This window comes from Falco cherrug, chromosome 2, assembly GCF_023634085.1.
Source record: "Falco cherrug isolate bFalChe1 chromosome 2, bFalChe1.pri, whole genome shotgun sequence".
NCBI classification, from domain to species: domain Eukaryota; kingdom Metazoa; phylum Chordata; class Aves; order Falconiformes; family Falconidae; genus Falco; species Falco cherrug.
Genome location: NC_073698.1, coordinates 55,913,213 through 55,935,149, shown reverse-complemented (window position 1 = coordinate 55,935,149; position 21,937 = coordinate 55,913,213). Strand labels below are relative to the sequence as shown.

The 21,937-nt window shown below is 38.3% G+C and overlaps 1 protein-coding gene across 2 annotated transcripts in view; it reads left to right on the top strand.

The window, feature by feature from the left end:
• The window catches only part of ABCC4 (ATP binding cassette subfamily C member 4), a 159,795-nt gene that overhangs the window by 38,213 nt on the left and 99,645 nt on the right, over positions 1–21,937 (top strand). For both annotated transcript variants that reach the window (XR_008730876.1, XM_055701915.1), the window contains exons 9-16: positions 275–379; positions 4,669–4,758; positions 5,119–5,310; positions 6,820–6,914; positions 7,021–7,107; positions 17,466–17,562; positions 18,647–18,862; positions 20,679–20,819. Coding sequence is in view for 1 of the 2 variants with exons in the window: in XM_055701915.1 (XP_055557890.1) it covers positions 275–379; positions 4,669–4,758; positions 5,119–5,310; positions 6,820–6,914; positions 7,021–7,107; positions 17,466–17,562; positions 18,647–18,862; positions 20,679–20,819 (1,023 nt within the window). In the remaining variant the exon portion in view is untranslated. The remainder of the gene's footprint in view (positions 1–274; positions 380–4,668; positions 4,759–5,118; positions 5,311–6,819; positions 6,915–7,020; positions 7,108–17,465; positions 17,563–18,646; positions 18,863–20,678; positions 20,820–21,937) is intronic.

Here is a 21,937-nt window from a genome sequence, read left to right as displayed (position 1 = left end):
AAGATAGGGTGGGTTCTTAAAGTCTATTTGATTCAGGAACTGAGTTCTGTATTAAATCTGCACTTCTGGTTTTTTTGCAGCGGGGTACAGTTAGCTAGTTAGAGGTAACTGTTGAAGTTGTGCATTGCTTTGGAAATATAATCTCTTGATCAGTTTGTGGTTGGTTTTTTTCCCCCCATAATTACTGTTCTGTATGCTGCTGTCAAAAACGTGCTTGGGTTCATTTCCCATTCTCAATCTCACATTAGGCAATATCCTGTGCTTTTATTTGCAGAACTTTCTGATACTTGATGAGGTCTCACACTTCAAGCCACAGCTGCATGGTGATAATGAGAATGTCATTCTTCATGTTCAGGATTTGACTTGCTATTGGGATAAGGTAAATTTACTTCTACTAAATGTAAAGTATATTGGTGCTGCTGGCATTGTAAGTTTAAAAAAACAGTATGTCCATGTATTCCACCTTTTGCGTATGGGAATCCTTTTAGTATGTTAAGCTATCTCTGTAGAATAGTACTGCAGACACTTATCAAGTGCATCTTAAAATTCAGAATATTATACAAAATGAAAATCTGTGCATTTCTATGTGAAAATATCTCTTGTTACTCAACAGTGTTGTATTGTAGCTGAGATACATTGGAATTAAGGACAGACAGCACAGTAAGGTGGGCCTTAGCACATGGGTTTTTTTCTGTGAACTGAATGCTGATCGGTCTGTTGGAACCAGTACAATATTATACTCATAATAGATTTGGAAGCTTTAGAATCTAGTCTCCATGTATTTGTTACTCTGTGTATTTTAATTAAGACTGTTCAGCTACAAATTTTTCTCTGTTTAAAATGCACCAAACCCACCAAAATTACTAGAAAAAGGGACAATACACAGGTGGTAAATCTATTCTGTATCCTTTCCTGTAAGAAATGCAAAAGCTGACTGTTCTTTCTGTTTTGAAACTGGAATTGCAATGGAAAGCAGCAATTTGTGGTGAATTATTGGAGCTATTACGAGCTGCCAGTATGCTTGCACAGGGGAGGCTCCAGTCTCTATAAGAAAGGCTGGAAGCTCTAAAAATGAATTTTGCATATAAATGTAACGCAAAGAAGACGTCACGTATTTCCCTTTATATACCCTCTTCCCCTACCTGTGCTGTGTCCCAAGGAAGATATACCTACTACTACTACTCAGCTACAAAAGAAAATTGCTATATTATTGTGCTTTATTTTCTCAGTTATCTCTGTGACATAAACCTTTCTGAGGCATTGAACAAATTTTTAAAAATCAATGTATATGAAAAACTTAACAGTGAATATATTATAATGCAAAATGGAATGTATTTATTAGTCTGTTTTCTTCCCAAACCAACATCGGTACCACTGTTAACAGTTTATAGGAAATAGTTGCATAATATGCCCATAAAATACCACCTTTTTTTTTTTTTTTTGTTCATTGTTTACATTGTAAAAAAGCAGGGCAGCATGACTGGAATTACTGGTTTCCTTTCTTTCAATTTAAAAAAACCTCAAACCAACAAACTAGCCACAAAACTGTTAATGTAATTTTCACTTTGGTGTTTAATTGCAGTGTGCATGGGAGAACAGTTCTCCCAGAACTATTAAGAGCTGCTCCGAAATTATATACTCTTACAATGATGCAAAGTAGTTTTATAGAATTGCTCACTGAAAATGAGTTCTGAGAGAAAGGAGTTACAAAAGGAATAATAAAAATATGCTGTCCTTTGTCAAGGAAGTAACTTAGCTTGGTACCCTGACCAGGTTTCCCAAGACTCTTTGCATATTTCTACAGACACTGTACAGGTGGATGATATTTTTTCATTCTTACAGATTGTGTGCCAAAAGAGATACTGGAAAAAAAATAACAACTCACAAACCCAGAATCACTGGAAGTAAAAAAGGGATTATTAGCTAGACTTTTAGGAAAACAACCTAACATGGTGTATTACAATTTATCAAAAGATAAACAAAACCAATTAATTTATGGTCACAGTCTTGTTTTACTCAGGCAAGTATTATCTTGAGTCCCACAGGCTAGTCTGATACCAGCATGGAACTACAGATTCGTCAGTACAGGTTTTTACTGATGTGCCTTGAGTTTACAGAACAGTCTGTCTGCACAACTGAACAACTTCAGATTTAAAATTCAAGCATTTGCACAGAGGCCAAATTCATCCCTTGTAATTTTAGTCACTTAAAGAGCCTAACTAGCATAGTGCTTCTGTGCAGTATATGATCTCTGTATCCCTCAGATGGAATGAATTGCTTCTTTCTCTTGACTGTAGGACATGTAAGGTCTGCCCAAGCTCACCCAAGGAGTTACTGCCCCTTGGAGGGGGGTCGGTTTTGTGTCATTCTTCCTCACACGCTGTGTCTCTGTACCGTCCCTTGTTGCTGGTGGTAATGCTTGTATGTACGACCTTGTGATGAACCAGTTCAGAGGGATAAAGCAATAGAGAATGAAATCCTTTCAATGTGATTTGCTTTCTGGTAGCTGAATGCTGTGAACAACTCATCTGCAAGGTTAGGCAAGAACAAGTGGCAGAAGAAGGGAAGTGAAAGACACAGATAGTTGACAGGGCAACAGGGGAGCTGAGACATTTGTGGTAATGAGCTGCAGATGAACTTAGCTGTAGTATTAGTCTGTGCTCTAATTAAAGTGCCTCAGTTTAGTGCCTAAAAATAGGTGTGAGGAATTCAGGACAAATTGTCTTTAATTATAAGGAATGCTCTTCTGCAAAAATACTGTGCCCCTTAGGTATTTGTGATCATGCTGTGTGCTTGCATTACTACATTTGTATAGGGGCTGTGATATCTTACAATACTGCTTTAATAGGGTGATAGTTTAAAAACTTTTTTGAATTTTTCTGTAATGTTTTTAGGCTGTTATAGTATCTTTTTTAAAAAAACTGAGTGTGACAGGAAATATCTGTGTGCTCTTGTGAGCACAGAAGCACAACCTCAAGAGGTCTGAGGAAGAGCCTGTGTGTCTGAAGGTTTATTTACTTATTCCATATAGACTAATTGATTTAATAACAGATATTTTCTCTTCCTACACACTTTGCATTAAAAAAAAAAAAAAAAGTTTTGGCTGCCATAAGTTGGTAGGGTTCCCCAGACCTTAGTGCTACCTGAGCACCTGAACTGTGTACTCTGGACTAAGAAATCAAATTCATGGTAAAATGCTGACTGGGACGGGAGTGAAAAAAAGGAAAAAAGCCCCGTTGATGCCACCTTGTGGAAATTAATAATAGCAACAAAAGTAGTGCAGAGTTGCACAACTTCGGCAAGGTTGTGTTCTGACAGTGTCACTCTGACTTTATGTGAAGACTCCGATGCTTCTTCGAGGTGGGAGCTGTGATAGGGGATGTGCAGCGTTGTGCTCTGGGTATGGTGCTGTCTGAGTATTTCTCCTGGTATGAGTGGACATGTGCATGCTAGGCCCAGCTCTCCCAGCCATCATAGGGGGGAGGTGCATACAGGATGGATGCTGTACCCATGTCTCTCCAAAATAATTTGAAATTAGTTGCAAGCTTCCACTTCTCACAGTCCCAGAACTTGGTCATGCAGCATCTTTCAGGCAACGTTAGGTGGTGGCCTCTTCAGCCTCTTGAGCTTCAAAGGGTGGCTGGAAATTGTAAGCAGTCTGCAAGCTGTTAAGAGGTAGAGTAGATGTTCTTCACCTTGTTCTTCTTTCTTGAAGCTTAAGGCTGGGGTTTCATTTTGTCCTTTAATAGAAATACTTTTTTTTTTTAAATGCCTGTATTTTCCTGTCTGCATTTTAGTGCCAGTCATGCTTAGTGTGGTCTAAGATGCATGTAAAGGCAGATCCTGTCACAAGGGTGTTTTGCCTTAATGAGAAGGAGCTGCACCAGGCCCTTAGGAATTGCAGTTTAGCATAGCTATTAAGGACATGAGTATCCTTTCTTTTCACAAGAAATAGGTATTTTTACAGCCTTGATAGGAGAGGTGCAAAATATGTTGGGAAATAAGCTCTTATCAGTAATGTAACATAAAGGATAGGCATACTAAAAAAGAGTATTAAACAAACAATCTTAGGGTACTGTATTTTCACATAAATAGCCCAGTATGTTGTCTGCAAAAAGTCTCTGAGAATCCATGATATACAAGATGAAGTTATGTAAAATCAAACAGCATTTTTCTATTTTCACTTCGGATAGAGGTTTGACTGGAGGAAACACAGACCTGACTTTCCCAGGGTTCCGAGAGACCTTCAGTTCTCCCTTTTTCCAGCATTTGTCCAGCCGCTCGGAGTTGCTGGGCATGCTGTTCTGGGGCATGAATACCAGTGCGATGGCCAGCAGAGAGCTTCTGTTTCCAAGGCTGGCACCCCAACCTTGTGCTGAGCTGCAGTGAGGATGCATGGGCTTTGAGGAAGCACCGCTTCTGCTGCCTTTGGGTTCCTTATTCCTTGAACACTGTTTTAGCTGTGTTACTTATTTGTGGTGAGGGATCAGGGTCTTTCAAAAGTGTTTGTGAATTACTGAAGAGGCAAACTGTATGCCTGAAAATATGGTGGGCATACGGGTTGCTAATTTATTGTGATTTATGTGTATTGTTCTCTGTTTCTAAAGAGTTGTTTTGATGATGCCTGTTTCATTACTGAGGAAGCCTAACTTTTTCTCAAATCCGTAGAATTCAGAGAGCCCGGCACTTCAACAACTTTCATTTACTGCCAGACGAGGGGAATTATTGGCTGTAATTGGTCCTGTTGGAGCTGGAAAAGTAAGTCTTAATGTTTACTCCATTCTTTGGGGGTTTTATGACTCTACTAAACGTGACTAGAAGCTTGAAAATGTATAGTTCCTTTCTGTGTATAATGCAACACTTCACATCAAGATACTGGCATTTGAGAAGAGCAGATGTCCTTGGGGTGGGGAGGAGGTGGTTCGGAGCTAAACTGTACTGTACTTTTTGTATGTTGCTTCTAGGCTGCATGTAAAGGGTACTTGTGCTCTTCTGCTGTTAACAGTAGTTTGAGTGACAGGGTGAAATAGGTCATCGTGCCAGTAAACACTACTTGGTCTCTGTGATGTCCATAATGCAATCAAACTTTTCAATTTTCATTTTTTTAATCTTTTCCAGTCTTCACTCTTAAGTGCAGTGCTTGGTGAGCTGCCTAAAGACAAAGGTTTGATAAATGTTACTGGAAGAATTGCCTACGTTTCTCAGCAGCCTTGGGTATTTTCTGGTACAGTAAGAAGTAATATACTGTTTGACAAGGAATATGAGAAAGAAAAATATGAAAAGGTTTTAAAAGTCTGTGCTCTTAAAAAGGTATGGTTTTCTCTTTTTGTGTTTTATTTTCACAATCTTTATTTTTTTTTAGTATTCTTTCAGACTTGTGGTATGTGTTGCATAATATATAAATTGATTATTTATATCATGTAAAACAAATTCTGTCACTGAACAGAAATACGTGTAATTACTTTTGATGTCTGTAAGCACATTCTTGTAATTCCTAAAACTTTCACTAGAGGGGGTTGTAGCTTATGTGAGGGACAGGCAAATTTGGAAAAAGCTATTGCCAGTTATTTAATTTCATTATCACATTTAGCCCTTTTTGCTGGTACTATGGTAGTGTGTGTTTAAATGTAATAAAAGGTGGAAAACAAATGATCAAGCTAGCGCTATTTATGACTTCCATTTTGTAAATATCCTACATAATTTCTTTAAAATAAATATCTCTTATGTCCTGTAATACGTATTACCAACTGCTATCAAAAGAACTTTAATGCTGTATATTGGAGAACTTGCTGAGCCCAAGCAGTCTTATGAAAAAAATGTTTTTGAAAAGTCTGTGTGCAAAGGAGATTTTAACATGAGATACAGAAGACGATTAAGCCAGATTTGTGAAGAAACAGACATTTTGCTTGGCAGCTAAAAAGGTTTTTATGCAACATGTTACGATATTCCTGTCAGCAGTGACACAGGTGAAAAACAGATGGTGACTGTGATGAAATTTTTTTGCAAGGTTTTTACACATGGTACATAGAGTTTTAATATCTCCTGCTGATATTCAGTCATATGCTGTTGTCTAAACTTAAGATTTTAGTGACTTTAAAAGACAGCAAGCTGCATTTAAAAAAAAACCCACTTCATATTTGATGGCAGATTTCCTTTCATAGATTACTCTCAAATATATGTATCTTACAAAAGCTGTGAATAAGCTTTTGGAATACATTTTATAGCTTAATATAAAACTTCTGGTTTTGCTGAATAGGAAATACAATATGACACAGAATGCCATAATTTTTTTCTAGTACTCATAGTCCCACGCCTAGTTAATTAGCCAAATTTCTGTGATGAATGTTGTGGTTATTTCTCTTGGATACAGTAAGAATAAAAATAGTACAGTTCTTAGGGACATTGGCAAGATAATTTACTGATAATACAGTTTTATTTATTGTGACAGTCACTTCAGAAAATCAAACTAAAAATTATTTATTTTTTACTAGAACATGATTTTCTGAATCACCAGCAAATGTTCCTTGTAACACTGAGAACAGTAGTGCACTTCCCTCTGGCAAAGCTGTAGAAAAAGTGACCTTTAAGATCTCACGTATTTCCCCTGCTTTCTTAATTATCTTTTGCTGAAGGTACAAAGTCATAAAGTAACTGTGGATATTTCATTTAGTTATAAATCCCTGTATTTTAATGTGAGATGATAAATTAATACTTTTCAAATAAGAAAACATTATGTTGAAGCATCTTTGTCGGTCTTTGAAGTTAAAATGATTATAAATAAATAAATAAATCTTGTTATCTGTTCTTTCATGTTCACAGGACTTGGAATTATTAGCAAATGGTGACCTAACAGTAATAGGAGATCGTGGAGCTACACTGAGTGGGGGACAGAAGGCCCGTGTAAATCTGGCCAGGCTAGTGTTTTTTTCTGTTTCTAAAATTTACAAATTGTCAGGCTTTAGTGACCAAAGGAAACAAATGCAAGACTTTGTGAAACTAACTTTTCTTTAAACCTTTTAGAGCTGTGTATCAGGATGCAGATATCTATCTTTTGGATGATCCGCTGAGCGCAGTAGATGCTGAAGTTGGAAGACATTTGTTTGAAAAGTATGTTACTGCTTTATTTTAATTTAAAATGCAATTGTTATCTTCTATTTCCTTACAGAAAAACTTGAGAAGGCGTTTTTGGGAAGATGGGTCTCTTCACAAAGCTTTAATGCATTTACTTTCTGCATTTATTTTTACATGTTTGGAAGACACATGGGTTTTTTTCCTGTGTGTTTCTTTCATTTCATTCTTTATCTTTAAAAGCCCTGTAAAAGTTTGTTTTGAAGATATTATAATTAGAATTATTCTTAAGGGAATATATGCCATTTTCTTGAGGAAAATGTCAGATTTTATACATGAGTATTGGGGCTTACGAATATTGGGTTTTATGAATATTAGTAATGCAGGGCAGGTTTTTAAACAACTTCGTAGTTTGCTGCAGCTTTATTTGTGTAGGAATAAGCGCTTCATTCAAGTGGCTAAAGAAAAGCACAGAACTGTCTTAGATTCTTGAGTGATTTTGCATTTTGGTTCTTGAATGGTTGGCATTTCTCTCAGGTAGGTGAAACAGGGAACCGTGGCCTGCAAAGTAGATTATGGAGAGCAGAAATAGAGGAGAAGAGAATGTATAAGCTTACTGTGAAAGAGGTAATGGACCTTCCTCCATTCCTGAAGAAATAGGAGAGGATTCATTAGAAGTCAGGTTCCCTTCTCAATAAATTTCCTTTTCTCCGTCTCTCTCTCCTTTCAAATTGCCTAATCTATGGCATATAGTGAGTAGAAGCATAACCCAGTTATTCCCAGCCAGTATTTCTTCCTTGCTTCTTCATAGCCTGTCAGCCTAGAATTTATTAGAAGTAGAAGGAAAAACTCCTGTTGACTGAATTCAGTGGGCTTTGGTTGAAGCCTTAAATGAGAGCATTTTCTTGAGCATACTTACATCCTTTAAATTCCATGCTCCAAATACATGAATTAACCCTCTTCTGCACCCCTAGACAGTCATAAAAACTTGTCTTAAAGAAATGGTTGCAGAATTTGCGTTGACTAGCATGGCATGTGTGTTCTTTTTCCCTGTGCGGTGAGGAAGCTTTTAGTATCTAAATTTGAAAATTGTACATCCTATTGATGTTTGCAGTTTCAGATCTAGAGATCACTCTGAAACCCATCAACGTTTTGCTTATTTTATTGATTTCTTCAAATGGCTACTGTTTGTTTCCATCAGCCACTACAGAGTAAGAGTTTTATGATGCATAGGCTTTATGTTCATTATTCTGTGGAGGATCATTTTTACCTGCCACAATTGATAGATGGATTTCATTACTTCTGTAGTTCACATACTCTTATCAAATTCCTTTAATGCCTCCTGTTGAAGCTGTCTAGGCTTTAGCTGCTGCTTTTCTGTTTCTGCCCAAGATTGCTCTACAACTTCAGCATCTGACTGTATCAGTGCCTGAGTTGTGAAGGTTCATCCACCTGAGCTGTTAACCTGTCTCTCCCTGAAGTCTTAAGGTCTTTTTGCAAAGAAGAAAACAGGAAAGTAAACTAGTGCCTTGCAAAGGAGGTCAGGCTGCCTCTTTGATTTGTGCTGCATTTTCTGTGAGCTGTGACACTGGAAGCATCTACATCTAAATCTGCAGAACTGGAAGTCTGGATTTTTGTACGTGCAGAACCATAAAGGAGCTAGAAACCATTGCTCTGCAAGCACAGCATATGTTTTGCTGAGAAATGTGTAGAGATAAGAAGGAATAAGGAGATTATCTCAGAGAATTTGAAACTCAGAAAACTAGCTGGGGTTCTTCCTTCACTTCCATTTACTCTTCCTCCCCAACTCTAGATCAGTTTGAGCAAAACAGATAAAAGTAGAATGAAAGCATTTTGTGGAGAAGATGAACTGGGCGGAGTAGTAGTGGCAAGGAAAACTGAGCAATGCCTCCTCCTTGTTCACGATCTTAAGGGAGGGCTTTTTTGCAAACAGAACTTGTCTTCTGAGGCCTTCATGTCAGCTGTAAAAGGTGCTGGGTGTAGTTGGGAGACTGTTACATTCAGTAGCTCGCTTTGGAAAAAAAGCAGAGCATTGTTCTTTAATGCTTCCTGAATAGTGCTAGAAATGTGAAGAAGAGAGAGAGCATTTGGGCAAGAATGATTCCTTAGAACATGGTGCTGAGGAATGTCCGAGACACCACTTCATGCAAGCTGCCCCCAGGAGTCCAAACCGCGAGGCATAAAACAATGGATGAGATGGAAGAAACAGGATTATTTAACAAGAATCTGAAGTGGATATTGTTCGGTTCACTCGCTCTCTTTTTTTTTCTTTTGTGATTTTATATTAATGTTTCATTTTTTTAGAAGTGTCTAGTCTATCTGTTTGCATCAAAGATAGGTATTTTCCTAGTAATTCCCCAAAGCTGGGGTCTGTGGATGGCTGGTTCATTACGTTTGCTGCTTCTCTCGGTTCTGTTCAGCTACTGCAGTAAACGTTGTAAAATATAGAAATACTTTTCACATGAGAAAGAATGCGAGTAGCACAGCTCCAGTGGGAAAACAGTCCATGATATTATTAATAAGGGATTGTGTCTCTTAAGAATTTCTCCATAATACAGGCAAGTTGATCTGTGGATGATGGAGCAGATAAAGCCAGTTTTCCAATGAGTTCCTCTGTCCTGGTCAGATTCCTTGGGGCCTAGTAAGGTATAAACTGGAGATTCCTTGGTTTTGTGAGTTCTCTTGATAGTTAACAGTAGGCATGCTTCAGCCTTTTCCCAGTGAGGGGGCACCAGTATAGTTCCATGTTTTTGCATGTATTTGTGTATGTATATGGAAATATGCATATATATATATATATATATATATATATATAAAAATAGCTTTTCATTAACTTTTAACAATGGTGATACTTTGAGACCTGTAGTCTTTGTAAGGGACAGCCATACAGACACAGTAGCATATTTTCTTGTATGCCAAAGTTCGGAATAGCCTGTGATGTTTTAAAAAAATAATTCAGCCATGCTTGGAGCCCAAGAAATTTCATGCTCTCCCTGTGCATCTTTGTAAACATATTTCTACAGATTATATGGATTCAGATCAACTTTGCATAGAAATTAAATTGTGTCCCATCAGTGATCCTGACTAAAAAATGGTGACTTTAAGAGTGAGATTTATGTTTCATCAGTCTATTGAGACACATGATCTTCTCTAGGTTTTGTTCTTCCTTTGTATCTTTTCCAGTGACAAGAGCTGTGTGCCAGTCTCAGCTGATGATCAGCATGATTTCTTTCTGTTCGTTCTCTGTCCTCGTGAGAGTAGACAGAGTTGCAGGGCAGTTTGGGATTCTTTTAAAATCAGACCTAAAATTGTGGTGATGCTTGGGAGAAGTATGCACAGGTGTATCGTTCATACTATCAAACAGAATTCTGCAATTTTTATTTTTTTTTCCAAAGCAGGAAGCTGTTGTGAGTGTATGGTCGTTTGTCTTTTCTCTGTCAGTTTTGCCTCTGGAAATAGATAAAAGCTGCAGAAGAAATCACTGCATTTATCACAGCACAGTAATGAACTTTAGCATCTATTCAGATGGGACGCCTTGGTACTAGGTGATGGGCTCTTGTAGGAACTCAAGGGACATATAACAGGACAGTGGGTCATGAGATAACCATATGTTGAGGTTGACAAGAGTGTCACCTGGCAAGTTGACCAGGTCTCCTGAAAGAGAAAGTCTGTCCATTGCCATCTGAGGTAACCGAGCGTTTGTATTCACCAGAGGGAAGGGAGCAGGCATGGTTTTGTAGCAAAGATGTCCATCATAATTGCGGGAAAAGGTGAGGAAGAAATGAACTGATGACAAAGGAGTGTAGGAAATTACATCATGCAAAGTGCATGGATTAAGAGATCCTGAATTCCTCAGTGCATTCTTATCTAAGCCCCAGAAGTGCTTGAGGGGGAAGTAGGGAAAATGAGTAAAAAGATTTTTCAATTTTTTTCTCTCTTTTAGTTAATATGCAAATCTGAATATTTACTTTGTCTGTTTAAAGTAATTTGTTTTTTGGAACCTTAGGAATCCATGAATGCTTCCAGTCTCATATCTCTCAAAGTGGGCTATGCTTGTAAATCTCCTGTAACATCAAGGAAAAAGTGCTGTTATGGTGGTGTAGGTAATGAAAAGCAAGTGGAGCTCTTCTGCAAGTTTTACAGGACTGATAAAAGCTACCATGTCTCATTTCTGTAGAGGGACTACAGATGCAATCAGTGTGTCAGAGGAACCAAGCAAAGATAACCCTGGCATGTATTTGCCAGTGCTGTGTTTAAAGGCATAGGCATATTACATAGTTTGTTCACTGATGACAACTGTACAGGTGAGCTGGTATGTAAATTTAAGGATTTTACTCATTTCACATAGGATCTCTCTAAATCAAGGTTATCTCTAAGGCTTCCTACTTCGTGTTTCACAGCTGATCTGTGCTAATTATGCCTCTGCAGTGGCTTAGCGTGCCACTGCAGTGGTTACAGCCCTAATGAAAAGTACTGGGCAAACTTGAATGCCCTATCTCTCTCTCTCTTTTTTTTTTTTTTTTTGTATTACAGGTGTTACTGTTTAAAACATGTTAGTTATACCTTTACATTTAGACGATACAATTGAAATTCCTTAAGCTTTGTTGTGTTTATTGTAGGGAATATGTTTAACAGATATGAATATATTGTAGTAATGTTGCTTGGGGTTTTGGGGGTTGGGTTTTGGGGGTTGGGTTTTTTTTCCCCCAGAAAGTGAAAAGTCTAAGTGTGATCACTGTACATTGTGTGTTTTCAATGAACTGTAAAATTTTGCAGAAATATGTGTGGTTTTGGTTTTTGGTTTTGGGTTTTTCTTCTGAAATTATGTGATGCAAAAGCTGAAAACCCCACTTGCAGAAGCCCAGTGTAGTTTTGTGCTTTAGTGGTCTGTGGGTGCAGTTGCAAAACAGCATTATGAATACTGTGAAATATGAACCAGAAATGGACTCAAGAGGGAGGTATGCAAATTCATGTAGGAAAAGTTCACAAAGAGCTACTTAAACACGTAAGATTTCTGGCTCAGAAAGTCCCTAGTACATGGATTCTTGAAGCTGGTAATGTGTACCAAAGGAAGCATCACTGTATGTTTGCTTGTGTACTTTCTCCAGCCGTATACTGCTGGCTGGTGCCCAGGACAGGGCAGTGAATTTTGTGGACCAGTGGTCCTTACATGTTAGCCCAGTGGAGGCTGGGACTTGTCATGAGATGGAGATAAATGGTTAGCAAGACAAGCATAGAAATAATAACAGCATAGTAGAAGTAGGTGGTTTTTTTGTCTCTGGCAAACATATCTCACACCTCTCCCCCACCACAAAATTTTGTAAACTTTGAAATGTATTAGAGCAACTGGGAGATTGTTCTCCCTAAACCACTTACATTTAAAGGAAAAAGAGAAATGTACTAAATAAATTAATGTAACAAAGACTTTATGCCTGTGAGCACTTCTGCACGTGCTTTAATTTAATTTCAGTGGTTATTTCCATTAAAACAAATCTAAGTATTAACTAAAGTTAAACTTGCATGTGAGCTTCCAAAAAGGAAAGACAAAAAGAATGGTAAGGAAGAAAGTGGAATCATTAAAGAAGAGACACTTTGCAGAGGTGAAAGAAAGCTGGTTCTTGGAGATAAAAACTTAAAAAACATTAAAGAACAACTTGTCTCAAGGAACAGAAAACCTGATAGGGAAGGAAGAAGATATGAGGACTCATACACATGAAAGCACCAAGACACTGCCTTTGCATAGAGGAACACTGTGGTGTTATAGGCCCCCTTCTGCGTGAGTGTCTTCTGCTGCATAGTTGGCAGTACCAAAGCTCAAGCTGAATTTTTTAAAATTGTATTGGAGTTTGCTGTCAAAGTGCTATGGGTTTTTTAAATACATGATAGTATACTGTTACTTAGGTTTGTTAACTTAAAATATTGTTTGTTTGGTTTTGTTGAATTGGAAGAGTGTAATTTCTGGAGAGGTGTATCCCGAGTCCAGTGTTCCTGGTGATGAATGAAAGTCATTGATGCTACATTTTCAGGTGATAGAAAACCAGGCAATGCTTCAGGCAGTTCTGGAGATAGACAAGGATTTGGAAAGTCTGGGTTACAGGATGTGAATTAGTAGATGAATGCAGCAGGGATAAGTGCAGAGTGTTGACTTCATGAACACACAATGAGCAGGGATCAGCATCATGGCAGTTTTATGGCAAAGGAGGGGCAGATTGCAGTAGATCACAAATCCACTATGAGTCAGCAATGCCACGCTCTTGTTAAGGAAACTGCGCCCTGGGATTTATGACCTATTCTATATCTGGCAGTACAGGTAAAGTAATCCTCCTAATATGTTCTGTACTTCTAAGGTCTCAACTGTAATAATGCTTCAGTTTTGTGCACTTCCAAAAAATGTAGACCAGCTTCAGACTCCAGTGTAGCCCATCAAGAACATTCAGGTGTCAAGGGTGGGAGTGGGGGGGAATAAAAGTAAATTGTTACTTTAAAGGAAAAAAAAAGTATTTTTGAGGAACCTTTTTTTTTTTTTTTCTTCCTTTGCCTGGAGGTGAAAGACGTAATATATGAAGGGGCTGTGTACACAGGATTAAACTAGTCTACTGACCTTTGGGAAGCAGTGGATTGATTACACCAAAAGATATAAACTTGGTCTTTAGAGAAAAATTATGTAATAGTGAAGGTGGCTTACCCATGGAATACATTTTCAAGGGTGTTGAAATTTCTGTTGTTGAGCTTAAACAGGCGAAACAACCCATCCAACATCTGTCAGGAGCACTTTTAAGTTTAAATTGGTTCTTACTTGGGCAGAGGATGCAACTTTCATAATCCTTTCATCCCCTTTTTCCTTGTACTGAAGAGGCTGAAGAACCTCTGGATCATCTCTGTCTGGATCTCACCTGACTGTCTGCACGTGTGTTTCTGTATGCACTTGTGTATTTAATAAATGTGGCAATGGCAACTGCAGTATGTGCAGTAATTTGTCTTGTCATGCATTAAATATGCTCACAGTCTACAGAGTATGTCTCCTGAGAGTAACAGGGAAGCACAAGAAGGTGAACTTTGTGCGATTTTAGACAGCAAGTAAAAAGGTGGTGGCAGTTGTGGATGCAGTCCAGCAGATATCTGAACCCTTGGACCAGTTATGTCCTCTGCTGAAGCAGGCTTTCCCTGGATTCTCTGTATTGTCAGTGAGAAAGGGAGACAGTGTCAGATGGTGGTTCACCTAGCATTGGATGTTTCACCTAGAACTGATGGTTGCTTTTCTTCAGCCACACAGAGCAGTATTTCTAAAAGTAGATGTGTGATGAAACTAAGCCTTAGTGAACCAGTTAAAAACATAGATGCTTATGGACTATTTTAGGTTGGTTCTTTTTCAGTTTGAAGACAATACCAAGTTTTCACTAAGAGGAATTCAGTGTGCTCTCTGAGTTTTGTGCCAGCCCTTTTATCACATTCGGTTTTGCTGAGCCTCTCTTAGAACTCTGGCTTCAGTTTTCTGTGACAGCCAAGGCACCGTACAAAGTTGATGCTCACTGTAAACTGCAGAATGGATGTTATCAAGTGGGAAAGAGAATACTGGAAAAAAAATAATAAAAATAGGTTTCGAACATAAAACTCAAGTAGTTTGTTTTGAAACTAATGTTAAGTATCTACTTAGTATTTTACTAGTTTTGCAACTGGTGTGCTTCATGATGATACAGTATTTTAAATAGCAAAATTTTCTAGTGAGCTGTCTGAGCAGTGAGTTGTTTAACTTGGTAATAGATCTAAGTATATACTCTTTGTTGTGATTTTTCCTGCCTGTGCTTATGCCAGTGAATCGTGACAACAATTTTTCTGCTTACCTGTTATCAACAAACTATTCAGCTAGCTTCTTTCTACCCAGATAGACATGAAATCGAGACTTGTTGTTTTTTTTCAAAATTTTCAATTGAGTGAACTGATACATCAGTGGAAATAAAAATTTCCACAGAGGTCATTTTTACCTTCTCCGCTGAGATCAAGATCATGCAGGATGCTGTGCTGACAGCTCTGACAGTTCTAATTGGTTTGCTCTGATGCAGTGATAACCCGCGCTTTTTTTCTCTTCTTTTTTCCCCCCCTCCAAATGCAAACTTAAAGTGCAGCGGGCTTACAGTGACTCAGGATCAAGATTTTAAGGTTTTTCAGCCATCGGATTTTCTAGTGGCTAGTTTGTGCCTGTAAGCTGTTAGACATACATCTGGCACACAGAAAATTCAGTGATCAAAGTGGTGTATAGGCTGTGAAACTATGTAAGGGAAACATAGATCTCTTCACAGTGAATACCTGATATATTCTCTTTTGGCGGCTTTACTCTGGGCAAGTCAATGTCCTGTAACCGCTCAGATCTTTGTCCAGTTCTATGGATAGGTTTTGTTGAAGATTATGTTTTGTTGTATGTCTTCAGCTGGTGCTGTAGTTGCCATGTAGCTTGTTTAGTGACTGCTTGGAGAGTGGACAATAACCACACCAGAATAATACACCTACAAAGAACCTGATGTATTAATACTTGCAACTGGCCAAATAGTTATGCGGCTGGAAGTACCTTAATTAATTGTTATCTTGGCCACCTAAGAATGATATGGTTTTATAGTTGTTCCTTGAATGCTGCATAGCAAGCATGTAACTTTCTCGGGAAGCGTGTTTCTTTTAACTCAATTTTACTGCACAGTTTATTTGGAACGCTGTAATATACTTTCTGTATGTAATTATGCTGACTAGTACTAGTATTAACCATTTTATAGTACTGTACTTACTACAATCTTTGTAGGAGTGATAAAACAGGCGTTAAAATCTGTGTAGGCGGTTAATTTGATATACAACCTGAAATTATGAAACACAGTAAGCAATATGATATCATTGCTGTTAAGACCATGTTATTTTTTTTCCTTATTCCCCTTACTGTTTATTTGCATTTCTGCATTGAATTTGTACTAATGGATTGCTGTGGTTCGGCTTGTGTTTTTTTAGAGAATGGGGAGAGTATTGGGGTGGTGGTCGTGGTGGTGTTTGTTTTTCTTTTGTAGTGAGTGCCACTCTCCTGTGTCATGTTGGCGAATGGGTGTTAGCATGTGAACCAACAGGAGTGAATCTGTGGAGAAAAACACGCCATGCCAAGGTCCCCATGTAGTTCAGAATGTTCTGCTTTGAGCAGTCTGTATCCTGGCCCTTCAGGCTTCATTCCTCATCAGCAGAATACTGGTGAGGGGTGCTACCAAAGTGTGTGTTCTCACTTGGTTTTCTCTAGAAGTCCAGTTCATGGGCCCCCAATACCACTCAATAGTATGAGCAACAACAGATTGAGACAACTGGGAGATGATCTTCAGAAAGGCACTCCTGATCCAAATGGAAAATGCTAATGTATATACCCTCACAGAACACTTCAGTTCTAGACAATACCGGTTTTGCTTGTTTTCTTAAGATAGCAAGTAATTGAGAAAGGGGCATCCTCTCAAAGTGTTTGTCTCCCTGTTGTGTTACTGTGGGGATGAAGGCAATGAGAGTGTTGGTAGTGTTGGATCTCAGCTGTGTCTGTGCTGTACCTGTTGTACATAAAGAGCATGCTTGCAGACCTCTGCACTTGTAAACTGTTGCTCCACTGCTGGTTTTAGGGGTGTTTTTTGGCTCTGTTGGTTTTTCAAGGCTTTGCTGGAAAGATACCAGGTATCTTTTCTGCTAAAAATGTATGGGATTGAACTGTACTTGCCCACTGGTTCTGGTGTGCCCAGTCCCTCCTTTTTCATTTCTCTCTTCAAATCCCAAACTTTTGAGGAAGCCTTTAGGGTAAGCAGGTATTGGTAGAAGGAAGGTAAGCCCTGACTCCATGGGAAAAGGTCAAAGGCGGTTGAAGGCTCTTGCTCCTTTATCTCAATATCTACCTGGATGTAGCTCAAATCTGTTTACTTCTGGAGAACTCTCAATGGCTCACTGTTACAGTTGCTCTGAAAGCTTATCTCAAATAAGTTACTTTTGTTGGCTGTATTTTTCCATAATTGTCTACAGTATGTTGCCCTGCTTTCTCTGTCCATTTGTTTAAGTTTTGTTAAATACCCTCTGCAATTCAGCTTATGACATGTGCATTTGTTGGGGGGATGTTTAAGACAACTTTACTGAAATACCCTTAAGATATTTTTTCCTCTTTCACCCCAGACCAGAAATAAGAAATTATTTTACCCTACCTTGAAAACTTGAAGTTAAATGAGGAACATGTTTGTTAAGTGTAATTTTTATAAATCTAATAAACATGAGCATCTTTTTCTTACTTTAAACACTGTATAAATGAATAGAAGGTGTTTTCCAGAAAGTCAAAACTATTTAGGACACTTCACTTTTTAATTCATTTTTCCATCTCTTTGCAGATGTATTTGTCAGGCCTTGCATCAGAAGATCTCTGTTTTGGTCACTCACCAGTTGCAATATCTCCGTGCTGCAAATCAGATTCTAATTTTAAAAGATGTAAGTGATTTCAGTGTCTATGCTTTTATATCTCATACTTTCTAATTATGCTTTTTAATCTAAGAATGGAAAAAACCCGAAGATTTTTATTTTTACTTTGTAAATACATTTTCTGTCTACTAATTTTTATATATGGTTTTTGAGATTTATAATTATTAATGAAATAAGGTGATTTTTTCTTATAATACCTTCCCTGAAATTTTTTTCTGAATTTATCGTGTGTATACTTCATCTTAATACCTATTTTTATCTTACATGTGTATAATATACTGTGAGAGAATTGTTTTGAGACTATGTTAATGCTTTGCTTTTATTCTTGTTTCTTACACTTTGTGTGAATTAAGAACTATGTTGATTTTGCAGCCAGTCCCCTTTTTAAATCAAGTATGAGAAATGGTCACAGATACCTTTGAGAATGAGCAAGCTTCAGCAAAACTGGTTCCTTACAAACTTTGTTGTACCAGTTATTCATGGGTAGAGGGGAAATGCAAGAACTTCAGCTTTTTTTGTTTGTTTTTGTAAGGTTGGGTAGTGAAGTATATGAAATTAATTTTGATGCGCCACAAAGTTGCAAAAAAGGACACTAGCAGTCTGTTTCCTCCCATTAAGGTCTCTTTAACAGTTAACAGTAGCTTTCTAGAAATGAGTTTGTGGTAGAGCTGTAAGAAATGTGGAAATAGTCTGTGTTGTTCTATGAGGACCAGAAAATTAAGCTGCTTTTTACCCCTAGTCTGGAGTAACATAAAAGAGTGATGGTTATGTATGTAGTTCGACAGCTTGTCTTAAAGCTGCATGGCTGTCTCCCACAGCTTCTCCAAGGAGGTAACTCTCATCTGGCTGTAACTGGAACTTTTGTCATCCCATGTGCTCCTTGGCCTGGTTAGCTGGGAAGGGACTGGTTAGAGGGTAAAGAACTTGTTTCTGCTCTTCTAAATGAGGAACTGACAGAGGCTTCAGCTCAGTCACTGCAGTGGGATGTGTGCTCAGCAGCTGCAGTACCCCAGAGGCAGCAAGGATAAATAGGAAAAATTGTCCTTTACAGAAAGTGTATAATGAAGATAATCAAAGCTTATATTAATTGTAGGGTAAAATGGTGGGGAAAGGTACGTATTCAGAGTTCCTGAGATCTGGCATCGACTTTGCTTCCCTTTTGAAAAAAGATGAGGAAGTAGAACAGCTGTCGGTTCCAGGAACCCCCAACCTGAAGTCTGCCCGGAGCCGAACCTTCTCGGAGTCATCTGTTTGGTCCCAGGATTCTTCTGTCCACTCACAGAAAGATGGAGCAGTGGAACAACCACCTGTGAGTGCTCAAAGATAGATGTGTCTCAGTTCTTGTCTGGCTGGTTCTTAGCTTAAACTTTGTTAAGGGATTTCCCTGCTGCATTTTAATTTCAAGGATTGTTGGATTGCATTAGTAGGTGAGATCTCGCCCGTGGTGGGTCTGCCCAGCCCTGTGCTTGGCTGGCAGTCATGCCACCTGGGCTGTAGAGGGCAGGCATCCCACAGCTCTCTGCTGTTCTGTTCAAACCCAGCAGAATGTGTTTGTTCAGGTTCAGCATCAGCTCTGTGGCATTCAGGAAGCATTTGTATAGGTGTCCAAAGATACCGCACTGTGCTTCTTTCATCCTGTTCTCTGACAGCCTTGCTTTGAAGGGCAAATACCACTGTATTGGGTGGTTTCTGTGTGTTTGTGCAGTGCTGAACTCAAATTAATGCTTTCCCTGGAATCCTGAGCTCTGGGAAGTGCATGCAGAAGTGGTGGCTTTATACAAAGTCTACATTTACATGGCTGGCATTAACATACCCACATGATCTTGAGCTGGCCTTGAGGGGGTTACCTTGGGACACCACTGTATTGCTCTGTGCAGCCCTTCTGTTGGTGAAAACAACGCTTTGTATGGTACCAGCTTGACTTCCGAGTGCTTTGTTATCTTTTGGTCTGCAGGGTGCAAAAGCAGCCATAAGGTTGCTGTACCGTAGGTGGCCTTCTACTGGTGTGTTTGCATTCACATAAAACAGTGCAGGAGCCGTGTAACCCTGCTAGGCTTGTGCTAGCACTGCATCCATGAATCCCTGTGTGTCCCTGATGATTGTCAGCTTCATGCAATCAATAGATATTATTTATTTTTCTTTTCTATAATGAAAAGCAGTGAGATTTTTAAAAAAAGAAAGTGCTAAAGACTTTTTCGTACCTTTTTGGAGGAATGGGTGTATGCCCAAAAGCAGTAAACTTATCTGATATTATCAATATCCCAGTGGTGACTCCACTATTAAATCCACAAAGGTGTGTCAAACTTCTTAACAGCGCTAGAGCTGTTGGACTGGGGGGGAGGTCAGCTGGAAAAACAAAAAACCCAAGATAGGTTCTCTTTTATGAGCGAGTAGGTGGGATTTCTCCTTTCACATCTAAGTCAGGTCTGTTGATTCTACTGCTCCTGTACACCTATGTCTGCTGAGAATAAAATCAAGTGTTATGTGTCCGCTGAACTGGCACTAGTTTTTCTATCACATTTACTGAAAAAGAAAAAAATATTCAGAATTTTGTTCATTTGAATAGTTCTTTTTCGTCTTTATGCCTGTCTCATTTTTTCCTTTTCTGTCTTTCAGTGTCCTTCATCCATTGTTTGCCTAATATGATTTCTTATTTATCATTTTACTTGTTTTCCCTATTAACAGATGCTTTGTTGGTACTTACAAGGAGGTGATTAAAACTTTATGGGTAATTTGTTACTTTGGCCATATGTGGATTGATTTTGGTGCAGGCTTGCAGAAGAGTATTTACTTTAAATACTTTCTGAAAAGGAAAGGTTATATACACTTGTATTCTGAAAACAGAACCTTTCCTAAGTCAAGGCTTTAGTTTCCAGAGTTGTTATGGCTGAAAGTAATATATATGAAAAGAAAAACCTGGTGTAGAGGTCAGTTAGAGTAAATATTTCTGTCTGTAAATGAAGTCATGTTACATTCTGTGATGCAATGCAAAGTAAAATCCTCACAGTGTCATCTTGCAGAATAGATTTTTTGGTATTACTGAACCATGACTTTGAAGTGGCTTCGTTTGAGTCTGTAACTGCAAGGTTGATTTTTTTTTATTTCTGGGTTTTGGTTTTTTTCAGGCTGAAAATGCACTAGCTACAGTGCCAGAGGAGAGTCGTTCTGAGGGAAAAATAAACTTCAAAGTTTACAGAAAATATTTCACTGCAGGAGCAAACTACTTTGTGATTTTTATGCTTTTACTATTCAATATTTTGGCACAGGTAAGTTCTTGGAAGCCACAGATAGTATTGCATTTTGGGTTTGCCTTTTTTTTTTTTTTTTCCTTAACAAAGCATATGCTTGTTAGTGTGATGTTTCATCTAAAATGTTTGGGAGAATTCTGTTCTTTAATAATTTTGTAGTATACTCAATCAAATTTTATATATCATCATGGAGTTTTGGTACAGCATTGTGAGGTCTTGCACTGATCCTTCAACAGTTGTTAATACATCAAAATAATTATTTCACTGGTAGCATGGCACAGAAATTGTAAGCCAGTCTTAATTTTTAGAGACGGAGAACAAAGTCATAAGATGTATAAGGCAGTGTTTAACAGATACGAGCAGTCAGTATATTTCCAGTTGAGGAGAGTAAAGAGCCTTACTGGGTATGGGAGGACGGAGTCCGACAGAAGTGTTAAAAGAAAAGCTTGTTTGCTCATACGGGCAGGTTATGAGAAGGACTACAAGGAGGGTCACTGCTTGGCAGGTTAAGAAGGTGAGGAAGAGGATAGGCAAATATTGTGTGCAATGCAGACTGCAGCAGGTATGTAAAAGAATTTTTAAACAAGGGAAATGGTTTTGAAACTTACTGAAAGAAGTGATGAGCTGAGGAAGCTGTGTGAAGCTAGCTTATTGCCTTTTTCTGTTTCCTGCTGAGAAAGCTTAAATTCATTTCATGGAGTGATTGGTCTTGGCTGTAAAAAATAATCTATATATTTAGACGTGTTACTTCCTTTTGCTTGTCCTTGAATTGAGTCTATTGGAAAGATAGCTGAGCAAGATCAAATCTCTGCAGTAGACCGCCCAGAACCTTAAATTCATGTGAGCAGAGGTGCATTTTGAGATAAATAACCCTGTAACAAGCTTGTAGTCACCTCTCGGCACAGAAGGAAGATGGTAGTAGGAGTTTTTCCCTTCTTCTCTTCTCTCATCCTCCTTCAGCCCTGTTTCTGGTAATTATCTCCTGTAAACACAAATTTCTGGACTGGTAACATGAGAAAGTTTGTTAATCAAAAAGCATTTTGGAATATCTCTAGTAGCAAATTTTCTAGGAACTGAAAAAATAGTTCTTTAATGTGCAATTAACATATATTAAGAAGAGCTACTGTATTTTGTTT